The following is a 26,185-nucleotide window of genomic DNA, read 5'->3' as shown; positions in this document are numbered from 1 at the left end:
CTTAATATCAGTTTTAATAATCAATAATGGCCATTATAAAAGTATCAGATACAGAGTGTGTGTGGTCATGTGACGTGCATTTTTAGCAGTATAGTGTGGACGGAGATCTGTTCAGAAATGCTACGTGAAGCGCCAGTGTGGATTGTTTTCATTCTAAGATGCCATTTTAAAACTAAAATTTATTAGTGTAAACGGGGCCTAAATGTTTGCACCTTGACAGTTTTTTAGTCTGATTTGAAATGAATTAGATCTGAAAAACATCTTTTACCTGTTTATTTTAATATCATTACCACATTGCTTGTTTGGTATTGAAAATGGTCAACACTTGACCAAAATGTTTGCCTTGTTTTCAATGAACTGCTTGCTACTTAATCGCATTGCTGTCCTTTTTTTAGTTTTTGATGTTTGAGAGTGTGCAGATTTTTCTTGAGTCATTTAATTCTTTAGGGTTTTTTTGGCATCTCATGCAACATTTTGGTAGAGGAAATATATATTGTAATACATATCATTATCACAATACTCAACAACAATTTCATGCAGGCCTAATTAAGATGTCAGTTTTTTAAAACCTCTAATTAAAACAACACACAGACCTCTGCATGGGATCCTTTCTCCACCGATTTGACGATGGGAACTCTGTTTCGATCCTCTAAAGTGAACCCATACCCTCCTTCACTTGGCTTTATCTGAAATCAGAGCACACATTTCACAGTTATCATGACTTAACAGCTTTTGTTTTGTCATGCAGTGACATTTCATTAGAATTCCTGGAACTTTAGCCTCCAGCAGGCCAACACTGTCAACCCAGTTGACTTCATGTTTAAGCGTAATGAGAGGCTGGTTTAGAAGCAGTCAAGCATAATTACTGCTGAAGACTCTGGCCCGAGTTCAGACCCCCCGTACGTGCCGAGGCAGAAAAGCCCCCCTGCGAGTGGATGAAAACCACATGGGTTCACGCCAACGTGAGCTATTGTAAGTGGCATCAGCTGTAAGCCATTACAAACGACATCTCTCACCAGCAGAGACTTGGCGATGACATTCTCCACTATTTTTAGGTCATGCTTTATGGGCTTGTGCTTGGTGTTGGAACCCTCCATCTCCTCGTCGGCGAAGAAACGAAACAGAAGAGGCTCGTCTTTAAATTCACTTTTTTCCAGAACTGAAAAAAAAAAAGACAAATTATTTATCATTTAATAGTGATAAATTTAATTGAGAAACTGACTGGTATCACCTCATCAGAAACTAATTTGGATCAAAAGGTATGTAAAATTGAAATGTGCTAATTTGTCTTTGATTATGGGGAAAAATATTAAGAAAAAATGGGATCGCATATAATATTAGGCATTAAATTAACCTTTTTTTTTGTCTGTTTCAGTGTGTGTTTGTCTGTGTCTGCTTTTGTTCAATAAAAATGTCCATGTCCAATGTAAAATCTCAATTTTATGTTAAATGAACTAACCTAAAATAAGAAAAACATAACCAAAAAGTAAATGATAAAAATAAAATTACAATTAATAAAATAGTGTTTAATACATCTATTTTTGTCACAAATCAGAGTTTGCATGTTCTCCCCGTGTTCGCATGGGTTTCCTCCAGGTGCTCCAGTTTCCCACACAATCCAAAGACATGCGCTATAGGTGAATTGGAACTAAATTGGCCATAGTGTATGAGTGTTTGTGTGAATGCACAAGTTTATGGGTGTTTCCCAGTACTGGGTTGTGGCTGGAAGGGCATCTGCTGTGTAAAACATATGCCGGAATAGTTGGTGGTTCATTCCACTGTGGCGACCCCTGATAGTCAGGGACTAAGCCGAAGGAAAAATGAATTAATAAATAAATACTGTATTTAAAATCTGAAATCTAAAAAATAACATATGAAGAGTTCAGATGCAAAACCCTAAAAATCTTTTCTTGTAAATTAGCATTTTCTATCAGGCTCCTCTGATTAGGTTCAGAAGTTTCATTTTATACAAAGGTTATTAGCTAGTAAATAAAATAACTTTTTTTCAGAAATGTCACTTTAGACAATTCTTTGTTTTTTAACAAGGTAGATTTTCTTTTGCATCAATACAAGCTAAATCCATGTTGGTTTTTTATGCAAAAACCTTAAAACCCTACCATGACAAGACATTGTAACTAGTTGAAAATCACTAAAGATGCAATTACAAATTATTTTACGAAACATAAAACAAATTACACAAATCACATGAAATTAAAATACTTAAATTTGTCAAGTAAGTGTTGGTTCATTCCACTGTGGTAACCCTTGATAAACCAGAGACTAAGCAGTAGAAAAATGAATGAATGAATGAAATTTGTCAAGTAAGTGCATTAATCAATAACATAAAGATTGACATTAATTTAATCTTAACAATCTGTTGTCACATCTTATATTTGGGATTTAGATTTAATGTAAGATGAAAAATGTAAACATTGCAAACTAAGCTTATTAGGTTTAAATAATGTCTGAGTAAAAACATCAACATCAGTGCATTGTCTATTAATAAAAATTATTATAATTTATTAAAGTAATATAAATAAATAAATAGTTTTATACATTATATTTATCTTTAAAAAAAATAGCTTACATTAGCAAATAAAACGCAAAGTAAGGCCTACTGTGCAAAAAAGGGGATGTCTCTCAGAAACTGTCATTTATTCATCATCACTATACTCAAGTGCTTGGTCTCTTTTTCATCTCTTATTTATCATCATATCATCCATGCGGGATAAAAAAAACAGCATCTTAACTTCGTCTTTTGGCAAGTTGCTGTTAAATGTGTAGTAAATCAGACTCATTCAAAGTGTCACTGCACAAAAAAATGCCATGAATGCATGTTACACTTTCGACTGTAGATTATGTTTTCTTTTTCTTACAGTTTTGAGGTAAGGGACGTTTTCATTCTTCATTCTTTCATTCTTTCATTCAAACTTCATCTTTTAAAATGGAAATCGAAAGCAAAATAAAGCCGGCGTATCAGCTCGCTGTTACATTGAAAGCATGCTTCGATTCACACCTTCTGATTGGTTTTCAGGATATACTGTAGCGGCTTTTGCTGTCGAAGGCAAGTGACAAAATTTTGACAAAATTTTATTTCTAAAGGCCCTGACGCTGGGATTTAAATGACTTGAAGCAAAATTAGTTGGATGAACATGCACTACGTGCCTAAAGCACGTACTGCATATTATTATCTTCATATATTATATTAAAAATGATAATTTCAGATAATTAAAATAAAAAAATTATACAAATATAATATTAAATATACTAACATGAACTAAAACAGAAACAGAAACACAAAAATCCTATTTAAAAACAGCATACGTAAATTAAAAAAGACATAAAAACACACAAGATCAAAAACTTTCAAATGAAAATAAAACAGAAAATATAAAAACTAAATCAACATACTAATAAGAACTAACATAATATTATATATTTACCATTAGTTGCTTGTATTATATTATTATATTAAATATTATTATACAACTTAATATATATAAATTACTATTAACTGCTGATAGTATTTCTGTACCTTTTTCAAAGTCATTTATAACTTTCCAGAGCAAAAAGCTAATTTGCAGCCGCGATTTTGTTGTCATGCTCTGACTGCTGCCTGTCGTGCACAGTCAAAGAGAGTCAAATTAATGTGTAAATTGAATTTGTGTTCGCACAGAAGAGGGCAACACATAATGTACTGGAATGACAAGAGCTGTACAGAGAGTTCCAGACGGGAAGCCTTTTCTATGGAAAGTAGCCTCCATGAAAAGAACCAGGCCAGGATTTCAATCTGTCACCACAGCAACATGGGCTCTAAACAATTCCCCCACTTTTGTAGTAAAAAATACCCCCAACAAGAAAAAGAGCTCCAGTGTTCTCTGTGGGCAAGATAAGATAAAGCTGAAATAGCTTTAATAGTCACATAACCCAGTCAACCAGCAGACAAGAAAGACAAGACACTGCAGACAAAAATAGTTTTTTCCCCTATGCGCTTGTTAATTTTTTGTCCATTTTGTTTCTCAAGAAGTTTTACAGGTATTTCCAGTCAAACTTAAAGATAACATCCAAAACACACTTTTAATAGTGTATATATAGATAGTAGATAATTCATCTAAAAATATAGAATTAATGTATTCATCCTTTGTTAAACAAAGAAAGATATAATGAAGAATTTTGGTGAAAAAAACACCCATTGACTTCCATAGTATTTTTGTTAGTACTATGGATGTCAATGAGTGCTTTTGTAATAACATAAAATAATATAATAAAATAAAATAAAATAAAATAAAATAAAATAAAATAAAATATAATATAATATAATATAACATAACATAACATAATATAATATAATTTAATATAATATAATATAATATAATATAATATAATATAATATAATATAATATAATATAATATAATATAATATAATATAATATAATATAATATAATATAATATAATATTTATTTATTTATTATATATTTATCATTTTTTCTTAACAGAGTTCCCACATATTCATGAAATATTCATATTCATGAAAAACTTTGAGAAGTCTGGGAATTTAATATATTTTTGTACAAGTCATGGAATATCAGAAATTTTTGCTTGTCATTTTAAATTGTACTTCCCATCTATCAAAATGTGTTTTGTATTCAGTGCTCTTCTTTATCACCTTGTTTTTTGTGTTTTGTCTATTGTTATATTTATATTTGTCTAATGCCATTTTATTTTATTCATATTTGTCAACCAGCAATCAAATGCATTCATAAGGCTGTACCAGTTAAAATAATGATTTTTGTCCAGTCAGCGCTCAATCAGTGCCTCATGGATTTTGTGGTTCCATTTTGTGGAAATAAATCTGACTATTGCTGCCTAAAAGGTCACATGATGTAGGTAAATTAGATCAGACCTAAGCAGAAGCACAACACCGTGCCATGTCCATGACAGCTTAAGGTGTTGCACACTGAATAAACACATTCTATAGCCGAATATAACATTAATTAATATGAAACACTGCACCACATGCTTGATTTTGCATTAGTGATTGTAGAATCGCAAAGTGACTGCTCAACACATCAGCTGTCTGTTTTACTTTCATTATTTGGTCAGTGGAAATTCAGTTAATCTGAGATGTGGTTTACAGTGGGAACCCTGTGTTTAGAATACATTGGTTTACGTTAAACTAAAAAAATAACCTCTTCTAAATGGTGAACTAAATGGGTGAACTATGCCTTTAATTTATTTATTCTTTGGCGCACTTTATCAAATTGTGCCTCTTGATTTGGTAACATCCAAATGTGAATGTGTGAAACAACAGAAGATCCAAACATGACCCTTCTGTACAGAGATGTAAAATATTGAGTAATCGTTTGTTTTATTAATGTGAAATCATCTGTTTATCTGCTCCTTTTTGCAGCACCATTCAACAGAATTTTTTATGCACAAACTATAGTGTGACCATATTCACTTTTATATTCTGAATATATTTATTATTTATATTCTGTTTAAGAAAGTTTTTACAGAGGGATATGTTCAAATATTATTTATTATATATTATATATACAACATTTAATTAAAATTAAAAAAAAAAAAATATATATATATATATATATATATATATATATATTTTTTTTTTTTTTTTTTTTTTTCTGGTATGCAATATTTTCTGAACTATCAAATGATTGGAAGATATACCCAGAATCCCCTTTGTAAAAACAAACTCTAATGTGTCAAATAATTTTAAAACATTTTTTTTATTATTAAAACTTGGTGGTTCATTTTGTTGAATCAACCCCTGCTAAAGCAGGGACAAAGCTGAAAAAAAGTCACTGAGTGAACTCTGTGCTAGAAATGTATGCAAATGAGTGCATACTTAATTAAATGTCTCATTTGCATATTAAAACATAACATTTTAGAGAACTTGTCATACAAAAAAAAGTATTTGAACAATCTTGTGTAATGTGTAATTGTAGTGTATTGCCTTCAGTCACATAACCCATTGAACCAGCCTAAATGGATGAATGGAAGCCAGAAAAAATAAAGTGTAGCCAGTAAGATTATTACGATCCATAAATTTGTTGGTAGTTTGCCGCATATGAAACTCAATTGCAGGCTGTCAGGAACAGCCCATGGTAGACGATAAATGAGTCACACAAGCATGATGTGGACTTTGGCATCGAGTGCCCTGAAAATGAGACCCGAATCCTACAAACAAACAGTTGCCATGAGAACAAGTCAGTCAAACTTGGATTGTGAAGAAGGTCAAGGCTGTTGTCGAGAAACAGAATGTGCAGAATCCAGTTAGGGGGAAGGGTTTTGCAATGTATTTTATTCCCATTAAGATTTTTAGCATCCTAAAAACCAAATGAATTTACTTTGATGTTATCTTTTAGCAATATCAAATGTTCTTCAGTGATTCCCTTAAAGCACTTGCCAGCACATTAAGCACTGAACCAGTTAGTAAATCAACAAACCAGTCAATGCATCTAACTTTTTTGGCAGACAAATATATCTTGATCACTTCAGTGTGATCTTACTTCAAGTTAATGATTCAATTACTCACTCAAAACAATTAAAAAGCCACTTGCCACAATCTGAAGTCATTGAACTGATTAAATGAACAAATTAGTGCATCAAATTCAATTCAATTCAATTAATATAAAGTTATTTTTCTTGTTTACTTCAGCATACTGTAATTGTAATGGATTTGTGAGTTAATTACTGAAAACACACACAAATAAGTTTTCACAATATAAAGTAATTCAGTCGATCAGTAAATGAACCAGTCACAATTATAATCAGTAAATGAATCTGAACAAATATTTCTGGTGAACAAATCTCTAGTTCACCTCTATGTACTGTTACTTCATTGAATTGAGTTAATGATTCAATGACTCACTCAAAACACACAGATAGCTGCAAATGGAAATACAGTAGTCCCTCGCTATAACGTGGTTTACCTTTCGCAGCCTCACAGTTTCGCTGATTTTTCTTTTGTGCAATTTGACTTTTTTCTACAGCGCATTGTGTTCTGCGTCATGATTAATGTGTTGTGTTCTGCATCCTGGTTAAATGTATTCTATTGTCAATTAATCTCCTCCATGCTGTGTCTCCTGTACAGTACAGAATGTGTTCAGCTTGCTAAATTTACATAAATCTTTGATTGCTAGCAGTGTGACTCTGAAGTGCTGTACGGTATGTTTGCAAGTTTTCTCCCCAACAAACTCCACAATGATGACGAAATGTTCTGCACCATCAAAGGCATCTGCGGTGGTACCCTAAAAGCAGAGGAAGATGCTAACCACCGCACAAAAAGTTGGACTTTTCTGAATGCTAAAGGAAGGTAGAAGTTATGCGTCTGTAGGGTGGCATTATGGAATAAATGATTCTTCAGTTCATTACATACTGGAATTTTTTACTACGAAAGTTTGATCTTTGAGAGTGTTTAAACGAGAGAAAAGTATAAAAACTGTAACGCCTGTCTGAGTAAAGTGTTTAATATATTGTGTAGTGTAGCAAGACTTTTTAAAGCCTTAAAACATCTGACTACTTTGCAGATTACATCTATCTATTTTTAGATTGAAAATCTAACACGATTAACGAGAGACCACTGTAAATAGAATGCAACAAAACAAATTCACTTTATTTTACTGTTGTTTTAATGAGCTAGAGAGTTAATAAACTCACTCAAAAGAAACAAAAAGCATTTGTCACCATCTAAAACCACAGAGCTGAGTGAAGTTTATTTATAAACTAATTTCAAGAGGATCATGTGCTTATGATTAATCACGGCTGGTCCTTCATCAGCTCATGATTGATTTACCAATCAGATGATTCATAACTCACTATAAATAACCAGAGTTTTCTTATATAAGTATCTTCTTCTTGAAGAATAGCCCCACGCACCCACCCACCCATACTCCCCCTCCTTTCCAGATGGGTGGCATGGCAACCCAGTGATTAGAAAATCTCTGGTCAAAGTCCCAACTAAATTACTTGACATTTCTGTGTGGAGTTTGCTTGTTCTCCCAGTGATCGTGTGGGTTTTCCCCGGGTTCTCCGGTTTGTCCCACTGTCCAAAAAACACACTACCTAAGTAAATTAAACACAGTGGCGGATTCAGGCATGGGCAATAGGGGTGATCTTGTTAGGGATGGCATGGAGACAGACCCCTCTCCCTCCTTCACCTTCGTCCATGACACCAATGGCGATCATTGTTTGCCTAGAGCACTTACAGCTTGTGCTACACCTAATTGAACATACCAAATAGATCCTATAGCCAAGCTCTTAGCAAAAGTACATCTCTCCTTAGCCATCCTATATCTGTCATTTGTCAGAGATAAGTCAGAGGAGTTCATCAAGATCTACCAGAGCTCAAAACTCCCCTCTCGCCCTGCAAACAGGAGAGAGCCTATTGCTCGAGGATCTCATAAACTCAGGGCTCTAAGCAAGCTTTATTATCAATCATTTCAAGTATGAACTCTTGAAACATTAAATTAACTATTGTGTGAATTCAAATCCGTAAATGAATCTCAATTGATATTTCATACAAATCTGTCTGGTTCATTTAATGAATTGCTATGTTGATGATTCAACTACTCAAATATGGCTCGTTTCCACTTACTGGTATAGTACGGTCCGGTTCGGGTGGGTATGGGTCACCTTTATCAGGCTTGTGTTTTCACTACCAAGGGTACCCTTTTCGGGGGTGTGGTGTATGACATAGAGTCTCAGTCGATGCCATTTTCGCTCAAGAAAATGTCTACAGTAAAGCTGTACGGGTCGCTCACATATCATATGAGCAGCACTTCTCATAAAACCGATGCTTTATACAAATAAATACTTATTTATAAATGTTTATTACCAATTTTTCTATGAACATGATTTGATTATAACTACAAATCAATGATTAATGATGTGTAAAATAGTCTACTGTAACGTCTGCAATTATATAAATATATAAATGCAACATATATGAACACACACAGACCCTTACAGTCTCCGATATGTTACCAACTACAGAAAAACTACACACAGCATACATAAAAGTCCTCATTTAACAACACACAATATAACCCACAGTCAGAGCAAACCTCTCATCTGTGTCTTTTATCTTCACCAGCACATGTAAACTGTGTTAGAGAGTAATTATGTCATTCTGAGTTCATAATAATCCAAAAGGCGATGAAAAACATGGCAGTTTGTTCGTGATTCAGGTTGCTGTAACAATTTGCTTCTGTTTGTTTAATGGGCTTCTCCTTTATTCGTGCTTCACTCTCGCGTTTGTCCTTCTCTTTCTGAATGGATCAGATGACAGAGACACTTCAATTATCACGCACACATTATTATCATCAGCCCAAGAAGTTCGTTATATCAAATATAGACGCAATCGCGAGCTCCCGGAAGAAAGCGAAAACAGCTTGCAATCATAAAACAACACAGGACACGGCAGATTTTGTTCCTCTTGGCTTTGTGTATCTACATCAAGACAACAACAAGGTTTGTTTGAGCTCGGGTCATCATGGCTCGTTATTATATTTTACAGTGTAATCTCTCGGCTCTGTATAAAAACATGGCGGTTCCTTTGTTTTTATTCTGGCTAGCTCCACACGAGCTTGTGACATATCTTTAACCAATCAGCATTCAGCCGCATGTGTAGCTCCACCTTTTGGTACCCTTTCTCGTGTTTGGTATCCTTTTGAAAGGGTGCCGAAAAAGTGGTACGGTTCGTTTCGGTATGCCTTTTGACAGTGGAAATGGCCATAAAAGCGTACCAAACCGTATCGTACCACTCAGTGGAAACGGGGCAATAGTTTCCATGTAAAGCCGCTAAGTCATTTTAAGTTACAGTCTTATCTGAAGCAAGATCATTACTCTTAACATAACAAATAAAATAAAAAATAAAAAATCTTATACATTACATTGGCAAATGTTATTAAATTACACAGCCATCATTCCTGCTGTTTTCATGTTCAAGCTTCATTAGACTTTTTGATTTTTTGATTTTAAGGCATCCTGACTGACACTTTTGATTATCATTTTAGATATGACATAATACAAATGTAACATTAAAACAGATACTCTGTCAAAAAATATCAAACTAACAAGTATACTCATGTACATAGGAACAAAGAGAAGAAAAAAACAGACTGAAATAAACAGCTCTCATACCATGATGCATGAATCCATTGTCGCACAGCTCCACCCCCAAGATCAGCGCCTCTTCTCTGCTTCGACAGTCACCCTTCAAAGAAAAAAAAGACAAGTGCCACTCTCTTTGTCTGCTTACAAGTGGTCAATATGTCACACACCCTCTTGAGCTTCAGAAAACCACATTTAACACATACAAACACTGCGGTCCAGCCACCACAGTGCGGAAACTCTGAAGAATCACTCTTGGCAATAATTTCATAGTCAAACACAATATACTCACTAACACGCATGGATGTTAAAATGTGCCTCTCAGTTTCTGAACTACAGTATACTTCAGACTGAACCCAATTCTGCAATATCACTGTGACTAGTCTGCTAAGTGGTTCTTTGGCTTGTAAACATAGGGCAACCAATTTAAGTGCTATATTGCACCAGTATTGGTTCTTTGGAAATTCTTTAGGGGGGTTAAGGTGTTACTTACTATGATTGAGAACCAAATAAGTAATTGTACTGCTATTTATTTGACTATTTTGAGAGTTTATGATGATAGATAATGGATTTTGTTGCAGCTTCTATCAGCTTTTTTTCAACTCTTGTCTAATAATATTTGCTTGTCTAATCTATCCACTTTTTCCATGCCACGTGATGCTTTTTGTGAATTTTGGGAGTAACTTCGGTCTGTTATCAATCAGTAAAGTGTTTTTATAGACCAGATACAATCTTAATTCATAGACCACACTTCATCCATCTAATATTAAAACTAATAACTATTAGAATTACCTCATTATTTTCAGCAAAGCACACTCTAAAAATACTGGGTTCCATACAAATCCTTCATGTTGTCCCGACATAAATCGATTAACTTAAATTAAAGTTTAAAGTTTGAATAAATAGCAAAATACACTTTTTGAGTGCATTAACATCCCAAAAAAACTCAAAATGAGTCTTCTTGAAGCAGTATTATCGATGTGTATTGAATATTACTGTACTGTAGGAATAAAATGAAAAAGAAAGTTATCCAGAGGATCAAAACAACGAACTAAAAAGAGCTTTAATGAATGTTTGAGATATTAACGTTACACACACAAAATGTTGCTACTTGTTTATACTATTTATTAAGTGAAGTTTCATACACTAAATTCGAGAGGAGCACATGATATGATTGAGCATGACTGGTTGCTCATCTATAATCAGTAATAATCCAATCACAATGATCCAAGCTTACAATAAATGTATTGGTTTTTCCCTACTGCTCTTTGGAAAAATTTCCCCTTCCACCCCATCTCCTCCTTTTCCTTTCTTTTCTAAGGGGAGATCTCAAGACCTACCTGATCTTGGATACCCTTAAATGCTTATTGACTGGGAGGGAGCCTTGGCTCAAGTATTTCCGAACTCAGGGTTTTATCCCGGGACAGCATGCCAAACCTGCTATTAATGCTTAGCATATCTAGGTGGGATAATTGTTTCATGTTCAATCCATTTAAATTTGTAAAAACAATTAGTCTAGCTTAATCTATTTGTGTTGGGACAACATGAAGCAATTATGTGGAACACATCATTTTTCACAATGTTTGTTAAAAAACCAAGCTTAACATTATTTTCATGATAGATACAAATAACGCACAAAGCCAAACTTCTTACTCAGTTTTTAGTTTGTATATGGATTATTAGTAGCACATCTTTATGATTGATTATAATTTGTTTCTGTTCTTTTAAAGCCAATTCAAACAGCTCAGAAAAACGACAACAAAGGTCTGTTGGAGCTTGTGGAATGGGGGTGTTACCCCTGTTGGCCTCTGTTCTCATTGGTCTGAGTTTGTTTTCACCTGACTAAATGTGTTCAATCTGCATCTGTTGAATTGTGGAACGTCTGAGCAGTGTGATAGTATTTACCAACAAACGGCAACACAATTAATTATTGAATTAGTGTGTTGAATTAGTAGCATTTTTCACAATGTGTGCTGTATGAATTGGCCTTTAATTGTAAGTTCCCAAACAGGAAGGGCAACCCTTAACTTGAAATGCAGTAGACATATGCAGAAAACGATGGACAGAAATAAATGAATGTACAGAATGATAAGATTTAAAAGCGTACCTGTGCAATAAGCCAGTCGATCAGTTTGTTGGCCATCACCACCGATTTATACGTTCGTAGATGATAATCTTTATCCCTGTGTGGAAAATAAAAATAAACATTTGACTTGACCAGTTCATGAACGCCTTGTCTTTATAGCAGCCTCAAGAGACACATTTCAACCTCGCCTTTCACCTTTTGCTTGACTCGCATCCGCCTGAGTATCTCTTGAGAGATCTGTTCTAGGCTTTTACGTCACAGTGACCCTTTCCTCTTGATTTTTAGAAGTCTCAAAAGATCTTTATTTAAAATTTGTTTTATAGTTGAAAATGGGCCACTGTTTTAGATAAAAGAAATCCCTCAGCATATGTTCTTGCTGACCAAAATCTGACCTGGAACTGCTTATTACTATGAGAGATGTGATAAGACAGTAAATTAATCTGAACTAATAAGTGTTGTATTGTTGTATTGTTGTACGTCAAGTGTTGTATTAAACAAACAGTATCTAACTTAAAACGCACAGAAATTCCATTAATCTTAATAATTTAATTCAAAAAGTGAAACTTGTGTGTTATATTAGTTCACTGCACACAAAGTGAAAGATGTCAAGCCTTCATTTGATTTAATTTGAATGATTATGGAATAAAGATAAAAAAAAAAACAAATCCAGTATTTCACAAAATTAGAATATTCCATGTGACCAATAATAAAGGATCTTAAACACATGCTGGCCTTCTGAAAAGTATTTTAATGTGCTGTGTTTTGTCCTCAGTTCTTTGTTGGGCCTCCTTCTGCACTAATTACTGCATCATATTGAATCTGTGATTAAATTAATGAATCAATCAGTAAATTAATTAAATGTCTTTTTTAATACTTAAAAAATGGTGCGGAGCTGAGGGGCTGACACTGACCATGGTTGAATTAGTATTCTTACAATATAAAAAAACCAAGGTAGATGCTTTTATTGACACTATTAAAAATAGGAACATATAGATAAGCATCTTTGGCTACTACTTTTACATCTGGAGTGTCCCACCACTATTGTTTATACATAACATTAAATTTCAATGTAAAATTGTTCATATTTATTATTTAATTGTGTTTTAACATCCCTATTTCCTCTACACAACATGGTTTTCCACTCCAGTTGAAGTCAGCAGGTGTCTCCCAGCACATTTCAGTCCAGCTCCAGGCCAAAATGGATGCTTTGTGGCTGTTTCCAGACCACGGGAAAATGAAACAGAGTGACGATTTTCCCATGAAGCCAAGGGTCTCTTGGGGGACACTCACTGCACTGGGTCAAAGGGCTAGACTGGGGCCCACACCCCTATTACAGCACTCACACACTCTCCAGCACCAAACTCAGTCCATAAGACAAACATTCAGTTCCATTTTTACACAGCCAAACACCTCCAGAAAACCGGAAATGTGTAACTGCTGCTCTCTCAAAGTGTGTGTGACGGTTTCTGTTTCGATTATATAAGGATTTGTTTTAATCACAGAGCAGAAGTGTGAGGCTGGACAGGCCTTGCCATGATTTAACCGCTACAGACATGCAGCCAGCCCTTTCTTCTGTAGCTGTACCCAGAACTGTCAGCGTGACAAATGAGGGTAAACAGCGTTACCACAGACAGTCATACGCCTGGCACAAGAGCCCTGCAATCTGTAGGACAAGTGTGTGCAAAGTCAACCAAAGCTTTCAAATAGTCTCAAGATCTTGGTCAGTTTTGGACACTTTCTTTTTGTTCTGCTTCCTCGCTGTTATACAGTATGTCAGGAATGTTATTCATCCTGGATTTCAGGGTGAAAAAGAGATTTTCTTTTATATGGGTAAGACGGGGGCGTGAAGCCCCTCCAGAGCCCCTCCAACAAGCAGGAAATACCAGATAATTAAACTAGTGCTGGATCCTCCAATTATAGCTGAGCTAGGAAGAGACGCTTAGTACAGGGAAGAAAAATGTAGGCATATAGGCACTCTTTAGCCCTATTTGGATGGTAATTGCTTCTTAAGGGTGGTCTAAGTAAAATGTAGAAATACAGAACCTATAAAATAAAAAGACATTTGAGGGATTGCATATTTGCAGTACAACTCATCAGGCCTTTAACAATGATAACAATATTAAACTTTAATTTTAGATAAAGAATTCAGTGGAAAATTTGGAAAATGGATCCATCACAGAGCAAAAACATGTGCCCTCTGAGTCCATTAGTCTTGTGTTTGCATACAAAATGTAATGTCCTGTGGCCTGACAGCTGCCAAAATCTAAAAACTGCACCTGTTTCATATTTAGGACTTCCATTCATTTATAGTGCAATCCTTAAACTGATTATTAACATAGAAGTGTAAAAGCTACAAAATGATGGCCTTATGTGCCCAAAACAAGCATACAAAAATCTATAACTGACCTAATTGTGGAAAAGGTCAGTGTGATTTTATCAGCTTCATGTTTTCAGTGACAGGAGTGCAAATGAGCTACTTGGTTTTTAATTAATCACCAATGACTGAACATTTCACTCAAAACACAACAGAATATATGGTGGTCGAGAGAGCTTAATGTGCAGCAATTAAAAAAAACACATGTAATTACAAAAACGGTAACACTTTATTGTGATGGTCCATTTGAGTATTAGCAAAAATAAAAATTCCCTACAATGCAAATAAATTAATAAAACGCACTGCATTTTCTAATAACATTTGCAAAAAGAATGAAACACAAGGAAATGTTTTAAGGGGCCCCTATAAAATGAAAACTACTCAGTGAAGTTGTAGGTGATCTTTAAAAGGTGAGTTTTTTATTTTAACATAATAATTCCCTTGTCTTTATTTATTTATTTTTATTTTTATTTTTTTGCCTAAATAGCCATAACCTAAATAGCCAGATTTGTCATGTTTTAGGGTCCCCTTGAAACATTTATGATGTATTCCGTGCTGTTTGAAAGTGCAGTGAGAAATTGCAGCCATTGTTCTAATTTGTTTCCCTTGTGAGAAAATGCAGTGCATTTTTTTAAATGTGTTTGCGTTGTAAGAATTTGCACATGTGCTGTCAAACGGATAAAGATCTTTTCTCAATTTGCTGGCAATTTTGTTATGGCATGTTTTCTTAAATTGCAGCACCTTGCTGTAAAAATATACGTTTCATCATGGAAAAACTATTAAACTAATCAGCTGAGAAACAATGAATTATACTATTTAAAAAAGGACTTTTCTTGCTTAGATTTTTGTCCTGTTCTAGTCCAAATGTCTAAAAATTATTAAATCAAGAAGCATTTTCTAGACAAGCAAATAATATTGTCTTGTTTAAAAATAAATAAATAAATACTACGCCAAAATGAAGTGCGTGTTTTCACTGTTTTTCCTCAAGACAAGCAAAAAAATTTGTCAAAATGACAAACAAGGTTAATTTGCTTACCCCATTGGCAGATTATTTTGCTTGCTTTACAGAAAAACTCACATAATGATGGCATATTATTTAATATTTTATATGTTTTGCTTGTCTAGAAAATTGAATTCAGAATTTGTAGATTTTTGGACTAGAAACAAGACAAAAAATCTAAGAAAAGCATTTATGCAGGGGGTTTGTTTCAGTTTTAAAGCCTTGTTCAACAATTCAGAGCCTCACTCAAAACACACACACACACACACACACACACACACACACACACACACACACACACACACACACACACATTGTTCTAACCACCTAGTTACACAATTAATAAATGAATCAATGTCTTGCTTTCAATTAATCATTGAGTTATAGATTATGTGTCTCACTTAAAACACACAAAAAGATACGTGACACCACCTAAAATATGGTTTTAATCAGCAAATTCATTAGTGAATTATTCCAGGAATAGTCAAGTGAGTAAGTTAATGACTGAACGTCTAACATAATGAAAAAAAATGGTGAAGGAATCAAGAAACAAAGCTTTAAATGAACTTTCTCTTTTCAGTCCTGAGTGCCTGATTTTCGATTAATCTTCAATCACGAGTTATGTCTCACTCAATATTAAGTAAATAATAAAAATAAATCAACAAATTACTGAATATGTCCAGGAATAAAGCACCAAATGAAACTGAACAATTTTCTTTCTGTTTTTGCAGTGCTTTTATTGAAATATTTGCTGATGTTATTGTAAATACGCCTCCAATGATGTGATTTCTGTCACTTATCAGCATCATGTTTTTTTTTTTTCCTGTAGGTGCTATCTTTAGAGAGGAAGGGCGAAGCGGCAGGGGTGCGAATGTACACCTGGCAGAGCTGGTGTGACTGGAGACAGCTGTAATGAGGTGAAACAAATACTGGCCCCTTACCTGATCACCGGTGTGAATAAACTATGGAGTCGACAGAACAGCCTCACACCCTGAGGGCGAGAAGGACATCTGTTATTGTATGCCAAACTTTTCCAAGGGGCAAAAAGAGAAAGTGGCCATTTAGCAGAGCATAGCAGGTTGGGATTACCTTGGAGATGACATCCTGCATGTCACTGCGAGGATGGTAAGTGCCGTCATCATAGCGGAACCGATACAACACCGGCTCAGGCTTAAACTGGTGCTTGTCTGTAACTGGAACAAGTTTAAAAGAGTGGATATTTAATTATGACAAAAAAAAACAAGTGTGCAACACTAAGTTTACATTTTAAAGAAATATATGCTTACAATAACATTTTTTTGTGTGTGATTAAACTTTTTTTGTGTTTATTAACTTAATGTTATTCAACTTGGATGCTTTAAATACAAGAAATAGCTGAGCATGAACTGAACTAAGATAAGTATACTTAGATAAGTAAACTAAGATAAGTAAGATATAAAGGAAATAAACAAGGCACAGGTTAACATAATAAACCAATGGCAATGGAAATGAAGGAACGCAAGAAACCTGGAAATAAACACGACAAAAAAGCACAGGAAATGGAAAATACACTTTAAACTGTTCTGTCCTTAGAACAGAACATAAACCAGCTGCAAAATATTTTACATGTGCTTGTTGCACAGTATAGATAATTATTCATGATAGGGAGATGGAAACGTATTCGACTTTGACGTAGCAAACATTACACCCGCATGACTAATCAGCCGACTCTGTTGATGATGCCTTGTTTACTTTTAGTTACTAGGTTACCTATATTACAGTCAGCTGCTGTAAAACTCAATAGCTGTGTCTCATTTTCAGAGGCTGCATCCTCTGAAGTCCACAAAAGCCAAACCAAGTATTTTGAAATGAGACGATCTCGCCTACAGAGGACAGATGTCATCACCTAGCAACCGCAACAGCTGAAATTAATAAACAGTAATACAATCTGTAATTAATTTTTCAGAGTGATTTTAAAACGTATTTTAAGTGATCTGAAGGCAAAGCAAGGTTTACAGAAGCTGGAAATATATTTTCTTTTGATCCTTACATGTACACATAAAAATGTACACTGTCTATAAAATCAATTTTTAGTAAGACATTTCATACTCTTTTTGTTTTTTAACATGTGGTTACACATCCAACTAAAATAAAAACTAATCAAGTCTGGCCATTATCAGCACACAATGAATCTTTGGACGTTAGGGGCCGCAAAGAATCCAACGGTTGTGTTCTTCATTACCTGGAAAACGAAGGACGCATTTTGAGGTTGCATTTGAAGGAGCCTTCGAATTCTTTTAAATGAGACAGCCTTCATTGCGCCACAATGACGCAGCACCCTTCGGAGGATGCAACCTCTGAAATGAGACACAGCTAATGGAAATACAGCTAATTTTTCACTTTGAATTTGTGATTATTTCTTTAAAAAATGTTGATTTCAGTTTTGGATGAACCCCAACTTATACCATGTTTTTGAGCATCAAATGGAGGGTATTACATATACTAAGAGATAAAAAAAAAAGAACTAAACAAAGATCAACTATATAGAGAATCATTGAGCACAAAAGGCTTCTTTCAAAAATAAACATATAGATAAAAGTTTGAATTACACAGCTAATACATATATCAGATATTAACAACTTCTATAGTATTAATATTTAAAAATGTTTTTTTTTACAACATGTGTCACTCTAAACACACTAAATAAGTATTTGCAATGTAAAAAAAATCTGTAATTTTACGTTTTGTTTCTGGCAGCAGGAGTGCAAGAAAAAAAGTAAAAAAGGTAGTTATATTACAGAAATTTACTGTAAAATAACAGATGTTAAATTACAGAAATTACAAAAAAATTAAAATGTAAGGAAATTTCTGGAATTTAACGTCCATTATTTTACAGTAAATTTCTGTAATTTAATGGCCGTTATTTTATGTTTTGTTTTTTTTCAGCACCCCAACTGCTGAAAAAAAGTAAAATAACGGAATATTTTTACAGTTAGGTAATTTCTTTTTTGATCATTTAATCATTTGTTCATTAGAGATTTATATAATGCTATATCTTAGTTTTTTTTTCAATAAATACAAGGTGTATCTTAATCAATGTGTAGCTTAAAGGGGCTGTAAATATTTTTTACATTTTTGTATAATTTGCCGCTAGAATACATGTATTCACAACAAACAAAGGCACATTTTGATGAGGGTATGACCAAGTGTGGAATCATGGGAGTTGTCATCTTTATTACACCCTATGGGAACCCGTAGAAATCCTGTTCATGGATGAGCTCAAGTACTTAAACATTTTAATCATGGTAGCATGAAACATAATAAGGCTGAAAGCCGTTGAAGTGAAACAAGACTGCTGAAGCAATTGCTGATGAGACGAGCATGACATGGCACCCAAACAGCAGAGCTTATTATAACACAGTCCACCACTTCTGTATTTTTTTCAGTCTTGAACAAGTGGAAAAGAAGCAGCAGTTTTATCATATTAAATTAATGCTAATATTCTGTTATAACACTTCTCTTTCCAATCTAATACAGCATGCAAATTAAAGCATCTTTAGTGTTACCCTGTTTTCTATAAAACTAAACCAGAAATTGCGGGATTATAACAACATTAATGTACTGACACAGCACACAGCCAGTGTCACTAGCTAAAATAGCTTATTTCGCTGGATTATAACATTCTTTGTAATGTGGAATAATGTAAGTACACAAGTCAGCAAAATATATAACACTGTTCTAGAGGTTTTTTAATATTTATTGAAAAAACATATATATAAGGGTGGCACAGTGGCTCAGTGGTAAGCACTGTCGCCTCACAGCAAAAAGGTCGCTGGTTTGAGTCTCGGCTGGGCCAGCTGGCATTTCTGTGAGGAGTTTGCATGTTCTCCCCATGTTTGTAGGGGTTTCCTCCGGGTGTTCTGGTTTCCCCTCACAGTCCAAAGACATTCGCTATAGGTGAATTGAATAAACTGAATTGGTCATAGTGTGTGAGTGTGTGTAAATGTGTGTATGGGTGTTTCCCAGTACGGGATTGCGGCTGGAAGGGCATCCGCTGCATAAAACAAATGCAGGAACAGTTGGCAGTTTATTCCACTGTGGCAACCTCCTAAATAGAGACTAAGTGGAAGAAAACTAAATGAATGAAGACACATATAATGCTTTTAAACTCAGTTCATTTTACATGTGCATAAAGATAAAAATGCAGTTTACTATGAGGGTAATTGAATATCTTCGTCGGTAAAAAAATTGACATACAAACCTACAACACTTAAGGATCTATAATCTGTTCAATGGACTTTAGAGGATTTCAGCTGCATACAAGTACAAATGCAAGTAACACCAACATGCTTATGAAAAGTAATCCGGCTGTTTCTGCCAAATGAATTCATCCTCCTCAGCGAACACTCAGCAAAGGCTTAAAGATCTTTCTCACCAAAGCCGTAAATGCAGGCGAGTGGACAGAGGAGCCCTAATGCTTAAATTTATTTCTCTCTGTTAGGAAGCAGTGAAGTGAAAAGTGATTTAGCATGAAGTTCTGGCTCGAAGCCAGTCAGTTTCTTTAAGGGAAGAAGAAAAAAAACAAAAAAAAAAACAGTCCATACGGTGAGCATGCTTTAAGCAGAACTAGACCCCACCATCCAAACAAACCACAAAAGAAATAGCAGGCAAAACACCAACTTTTTTTTTTCCTCTGTGTCAAACAAACAGCAGGGCGTGAAAGGATGAATATTTGTTACAATTTATATAAACACATTTATAAAAAGCCATCTGCTCTTGGACTCTCCCAGAGCCTCTGAGAACAATGATGTCAAAGCTCTTGATATATTAAGAGGGCTCTTTGTCCAATCGCTCATCTGCATTGACAAATTAATAAAGCATGAACACTGATGATGATGTAAAAAATCATCAACTGACTAGTGGCTTTAACTTTGAATAACTTAAAGAAATAGTTCACCCAAAACTGAAAATCTATCACCATTTACTCAACCTTCACTTGTGTTTGACTTTCTTTCTTCAGTTCAACACCAAAGAAGATATTTGTATTAAAGCTGAAAACCAGTAACATTTGACTTCCATGGTATTTTTTTTCCAACTATGGATGTAAATGGATGATTTCTTCTTCAAAAGCTTTGTACAAATCTCATAAAGGTTTGGAATGTTCGGTGAGTTGAACAAATTCAACCATATTATATTTTTTAATTGTTAATTTAGTTCAACATTTTTATAGTTTAAAAAATTGTTAGCTTTGCATCAAATCACAAAGACCCTGCAGCCAATTTTTAAACCACAAACTCAGCATTATTACTTTAAACATTTATAGCTAATACAGACTTAGAGAGCAGCATTTGTTAGTCAGAAATAAAAGATAAACTGAAACACAGGGAAAACTGTTTTTTCTTAATATGAGGTTTTGTCTTATTTCTAGTCCAAATATTTAATTCTTAAATCAAGAAACCTTTTATAAACAATTATTTTCTTTTTCAGAAAAAAACTTATTTTTCCTTAAAACAATCCAAATAGTCTACAAAGCCAAATGTTTTTGATTTGAAATACAGGCAGATTATTTTGCTTGTTTTACGAATAAACCAACTTAATTTTGATATATATAAAAGCAAGAAAATAACTTTTACTCATCCAGAAATTGCATCTTGACTTTACATTTTTTGCAGTGACTGTAACTAACCGTGGTGGATGATGCCATTTTCCAGCAGGGCCTGACCCAAATGAACCCCCTCTTCTGGGTTATTGGTTTCTCCGATATCCATCAGCCATGACACAAATTCACTAAGAAAAGAGCGATAGAGGACATATAAGTAATGTAAACACACTAGACATTTATTATAAACTTTCTGAATTACTATAAACAACATACATTAAAACTGAGCAAAATCAATCAATCAATCTGTCTGTCTGTGTCACAATCAGTGATCTATGCTTGCAGATTGCTAGCATACACGCGGACCACTATACGGACTACAAATCTGCCAGTATATGGAACTACAAGTTCCAGTCAGCACCTCACACACACCAGTTCCTGATCCAGTTTGATTACACTCACACAGCTGAAGCTGCTCAAAGACTGATTAATTGGACAGTTATACAGCACACAAACACACTGACTTGGCTAAATATTGTTTATCTGTCTTTGTGAACACTATGATGCGTTTTCCTGGTCTTGTCCTTTAGTGTTTGATCTCTGCTTTGTTTTCTCGTTTTGATACCTTGCCGCCTGTACAGACTGTTTGCCTGTTTATGACCACAACTTTGGATCTATCTATCTATCTATCTATCTATCTATCTATCTATCTATCTATCTATCTATCTATCTATCTATCTATCTATCTATCTATCTATCTATCTATCTATCTATCTATCTATCTATCTATCTATCTATCTATCTATCTATCTATCTATCTACATTTTAAGGTCAATATTACTAGCCCCCTTTAATATTGTTTTCAATTGTTTACATTTAGACAAACGCTTCTTTTCTGTTTCTCTCATGCTCTTTCTGTTTCTCCTGATGAATTCAAATTGACTGTCCTGTATAATTTTGTAATTTTGCTGGCAAAGCTTGTGTCTCAGTGGAGGATATCTGATATATCTGATTCTACTCTCCATCCCATTCACCACTCCGCAAAACCAACACTAACATGCCAAGCTCCACCAGTATAATCCTGCGGCTCTTCCCAGAGTTTATGGAACCCGGTGGTGATACAGCATGAGAAACATCTAGACTCCAGCAGACCTCTGAGGTTTTCAGAGACAGAATGAATGATGGATATTAAGATAGAAAAGGAAAGAGGAAAGACAGTGAACAAAAATGACTAAATAAAGCACTGTCAGTGGATACAAAAAACACTGTAGATGTGAAAATCAAAACAAGACATCAGCTTTGTGTCTGTGACAGAATGAGATTCAGTTAATGGAAGAGAAAGAGTGAAAAGACAGGAAATAAGTCAGCCTAGTGTTATGCTGGTAATTGCTTATTATTTTTCTTTTTGTCACTGTATTTCTATTTAATCGAGCTGTACATCGCAGAATCATCTGGGGGAGCATTGCTGAAATGAATTCTTCCAGATCACGAAACACAGAGGCAGCACAACATTGTGTTCATCTTACAATACAATCAAGACAGGGCACAAGAAGAAAATGCTGGTGCCCAATATTCACCATAAACTGTAATTTGTTTATAAAGTTAAAGATTTATTTGTCACATACACAGTCATACACAGTATGGCTTAAATGACCGCCAGTGACCTAAAAACAAAAGACTATCATTGTGTGTGTATAGGAGGTGGGGGTAGGGGTGGGGGGGTCTATGAAATAACACTAAGCGTAATCCCATCATTCAGATATAGAATATAGAATATAGTTTAATAAATCACTTGAATAAGACAACCTGCTCTTAAATTCTAAATAGAGTAAGACCTTTGATCAAATATGCAATAGCAATATTTAAAATGTAAAAAAAAACAAATAGTCCTTCACATGTCATCAATATACAGTTAAATGAATTATTAGCCCCTGTAAATTTTTCTCCAATTTTTTAATAACTAAATTCCTTTTTTATATAATAAATTTTGGGGGGGTTTCACCTTTAATTTGGACAGAATAGTGGAGGTTAAGGAAAGTATTGAGAGCAGAGAGAGGGGAAGGGTCAGCAAAGGACCTCAGGAACTCATGCCGGGAATCGAACTCGGGTCACCATGAGCACCATATGTCAGCACACTTAACCACTATAGACTATTGGCGCTGACAAATAACTAATTTGATGACAGTACATCACATTTTGCTAGACATTTTTTAGGATACTATTCAGCTTAAAGTCCAATTTAAAGACTAGGTTAACTAAGTTAATTACAGATGTTAATACGGCCACCACCGCAGCAGTAAATGCACTTGCAGCTTTTTTCAGATAGTGCTCTGTGACGCGGCAGAAATATGTACAGTGTCCTGAATCTAGCTGGGCGCTGTGGGCAGCCACCAACTTTCGGCACAGTGTGCTTACCCTGATTGAAATCTATGTTTATTAACTGGGAAATATTTAAAGAAGAAAAAAAAATGCCACAGGATGGCTATTAGTTTTGACTTCAACAGTATATGAACTATTAATTAATCATATTTACAGAAATGGTACTATATCAATATAAGGATATGATATGACATATCAAGATTTGCGTCAAGCCCTAGAAGCACAAATAGGTTGCCAACGCAAGAGTTTCAGCATGCTTACAAATATATATTTCACAGGTTATGCTGTCATATGTTTCTGGCTTTCTGAGACACTTAAAACCCACTCATGAACATCTGACATCTGTCAGCTCTATATCCTTAATGGTCCTATATACTGTATATCCCTAATGAATCCATTCCTGCTCCAGATTCTGTTTCATCTATAAATGCAAACCCTAAATTCATTTACAATATAGTCAGGCCACAACAATGAGCAGTTCGTCTTTGAGGAGTTAGTTATTTTTCCCTTTTCAACACACAAATCCCAACCATGAAAGACATTAAAAATGGCGAAAGTCTTGCTTGTGGCTGAGTGTCGCAGCATTTCGAATGTCTTATTTTAGCATACGGTGAGACTGCGGTATATTGACATCTCGGATGGTTTGAATTATGAATGCCAGCTGCACAGACTTCTGGACTGCCAGTCGAGCTCAGTTAATCTGAGTTCATCCTGAGGATTTCCCAACCACACTTAAAACAAAAGAGATCAGAGCAGGAGAAATCCAGCACATCTTGGAACAATCGCTTTCATACTTTCTGGCCAGGGTGCTGGAGAATATATGCAGACAGCAGATGTTCACACTTACAGCTTCAAAGGTAGGCGTCAATATTTCTATCAGATTAAATTTAGTAAAACCATAATAACATGCGCAGAAATCTACCTTCTTGGTTATTGGAAGTTGCAATCATTTTTCTTTTCTATTGTGATGAACAGTCAAAATTGTTAACCTGTGCATTTTATTGTATCTCAAATATGTTATATATTTAACAGAGTTGTCTCAGCATATTTTAACCATAATAGTTGTAACAAGCAATTTCTGTACATTATGTATTTTACTGGTTATTCCGAAAGCTATTTTATTATTTTATTGTATCTAAAGTTATTTTATTCAGCTTAAAGAGCACTGTACAGGCCTAATTAGGTTAATTAGACAAGTCACTAACAGCAATGATTTGCTTTGCAGCTGATTGGGAAAATATATACCTAAAAGTGGCTAATAATATTTACTTTATATAAAAGTTTTTGTTTTTGTTTTTTCAGCTAAAATTAAAAGAAAAAAAACTTTCACCAGATGAAAATCACTTTGAAAATATTTGAAAAATAATTCAAATGTCACTTGATAAGCCAATAAGCTTTACTTCAACTGTATATATATAAATGAAACAGCTTCTCAAACTAGAAAAACGTAGTGTGTGATTTGATTGTGTCCATCATTGATTGTATAATTGGATCACTTAGGTTATGAAATCACCTAACAACAATTTGGTCACATACTCCAATTGAATCTATGTACCCCTAATATCTATTTGAAAGTGGCTGTGTGAAAGCAAACAATTGGGTGTGGTTTATTTTCATTTACAGTATATAAATGTTCAATAATTACTGTACAATATGCCTGCTAGGGCTTGAACGCCAGCAAGGGATTGTGTAAATTGTGCATAATTGCATTAATTCCCACAGGCTCTGTGTTCTAAAGCAGGAATCCTGCAAACATTTATTCACTAAGGCTGGATGAGTAAATTAATCCATAAATCAAATCAAGTGAGTTGAAGGTGAAGCAAATTAGGTTATTAGTATGTGACAATAGACATTTTATTTTTTGTTTTTATCCATGATGATTAAAAGAGACAGTAAAGACATTTATAATGAAACTTCTGACACTTCAATTTCACATATATATTAAACCACTCTACTACACTGTTTTAGACAAAATGTGTCATTTTTAGCATTAAAATCATCAAATTTGAATATATTAGATTTCTAAAAGATACAGAAGACTAGAGTAATGATCATCGTTTAATCCATCATTGAATCACAGGAATAAGTTGCGTTTTAAAATGTATTAAAATAAACAGCAATTATTTAAAATTATTATAGTATTTCACAATTTTGATTCAACCTTGGTAAGCATAAAAAGCAGCTGCTGATAACACTTTAAATCACTTTCAGCTACCTTTAACCATTCAGCTAGTTCTTCATACTTCTAAATTAATTAAGCTATTGAATCGAAAAAACATAAGCAGATCCTGTCTAGGTGTCACATGTTTCGGTGTGTTCACGTAGTTACCGTGTTTATGTCATGTGATCTTCCCCATGTTTCCATGCTCCATGTGTGTTTATGTGACCCCTTTGTTCTGTTTCCCGCCGTTTCGTGATTATTATTGAGTTCCACCTGTGTTCACCCCTGTGTGTCTTCAGTGTGATTGTGTCCTGTGTATTTATATCCCTGTGTTTAGTTTGTTTCTTGTTTGATATTGTATTGTTATCCAATGATATCTATCCTATGTATATGCTCCAGCGCCTATAGTAAGTGTCTTTATTTTTAAATGTATGTTTTGATAACTCCTGCAATCTAGTGCATCTCTTTAGTA

At 34.4% G+C, this 26,185-nt stretch overlaps 1 protein-coding gene across 1 annotated transcript in view; it reads right to left on the bottom strand.

The window, feature by feature from the left end:
* Positions 1–26,185, bottom strand: part of prex2 (phosphatidylinositol-3,4,5-trisphosphate-dependent Rac exchange factor 2) — a 242,250-nt gene that overhangs the window by 139,114 nt on the left and 76,951 nt on the right. Inside the window, exons 11-17 of the mRNA XM_087309456.1 lie at positions 21,261–21,361; positions 16,685–16,788; positions 16,537–16,586; positions 12,243–12,318; positions 10,166–10,238; positions 1,017–1,159; positions 594–686 (exon numbers count right to left, since the gene is read on the bottom strand). Coding sequence (XP_087165582.1) covers positions 594–686; positions 1,017–1,159; positions 10,166–10,238; positions 12,243–12,318; positions 16,537–16,586; positions 16,685–16,788; positions 21,261–21,361 — 640 coding nt within the window. The remainder of the gene's footprint in view (positions 1–593; positions 687–1,016; positions 1,160–10,165; positions 10,239–12,242; positions 12,319–16,536; positions 16,587–16,684; positions 16,789–21,260; positions 21,362–26,185) is intronic.

This window comes from Danio rerio, chromosome 24, assembly GCF_052040795.2.
Source record: "Danio rerio strain M-AB ecotype USA chromosome 24, GRCz13ab, whole genome shotgun sequence".
Taxonomy (NCBI): domain Eukaryota; kingdom Metazoa; phylum Chordata; class Actinopteri; order Cypriniformes; family Danionidae; genus Danio; species Danio rerio.
Note: the sequence above shows the minus strand (reverse complement) of the source record. Positions and strands in the feature narration are given on the sequence as shown.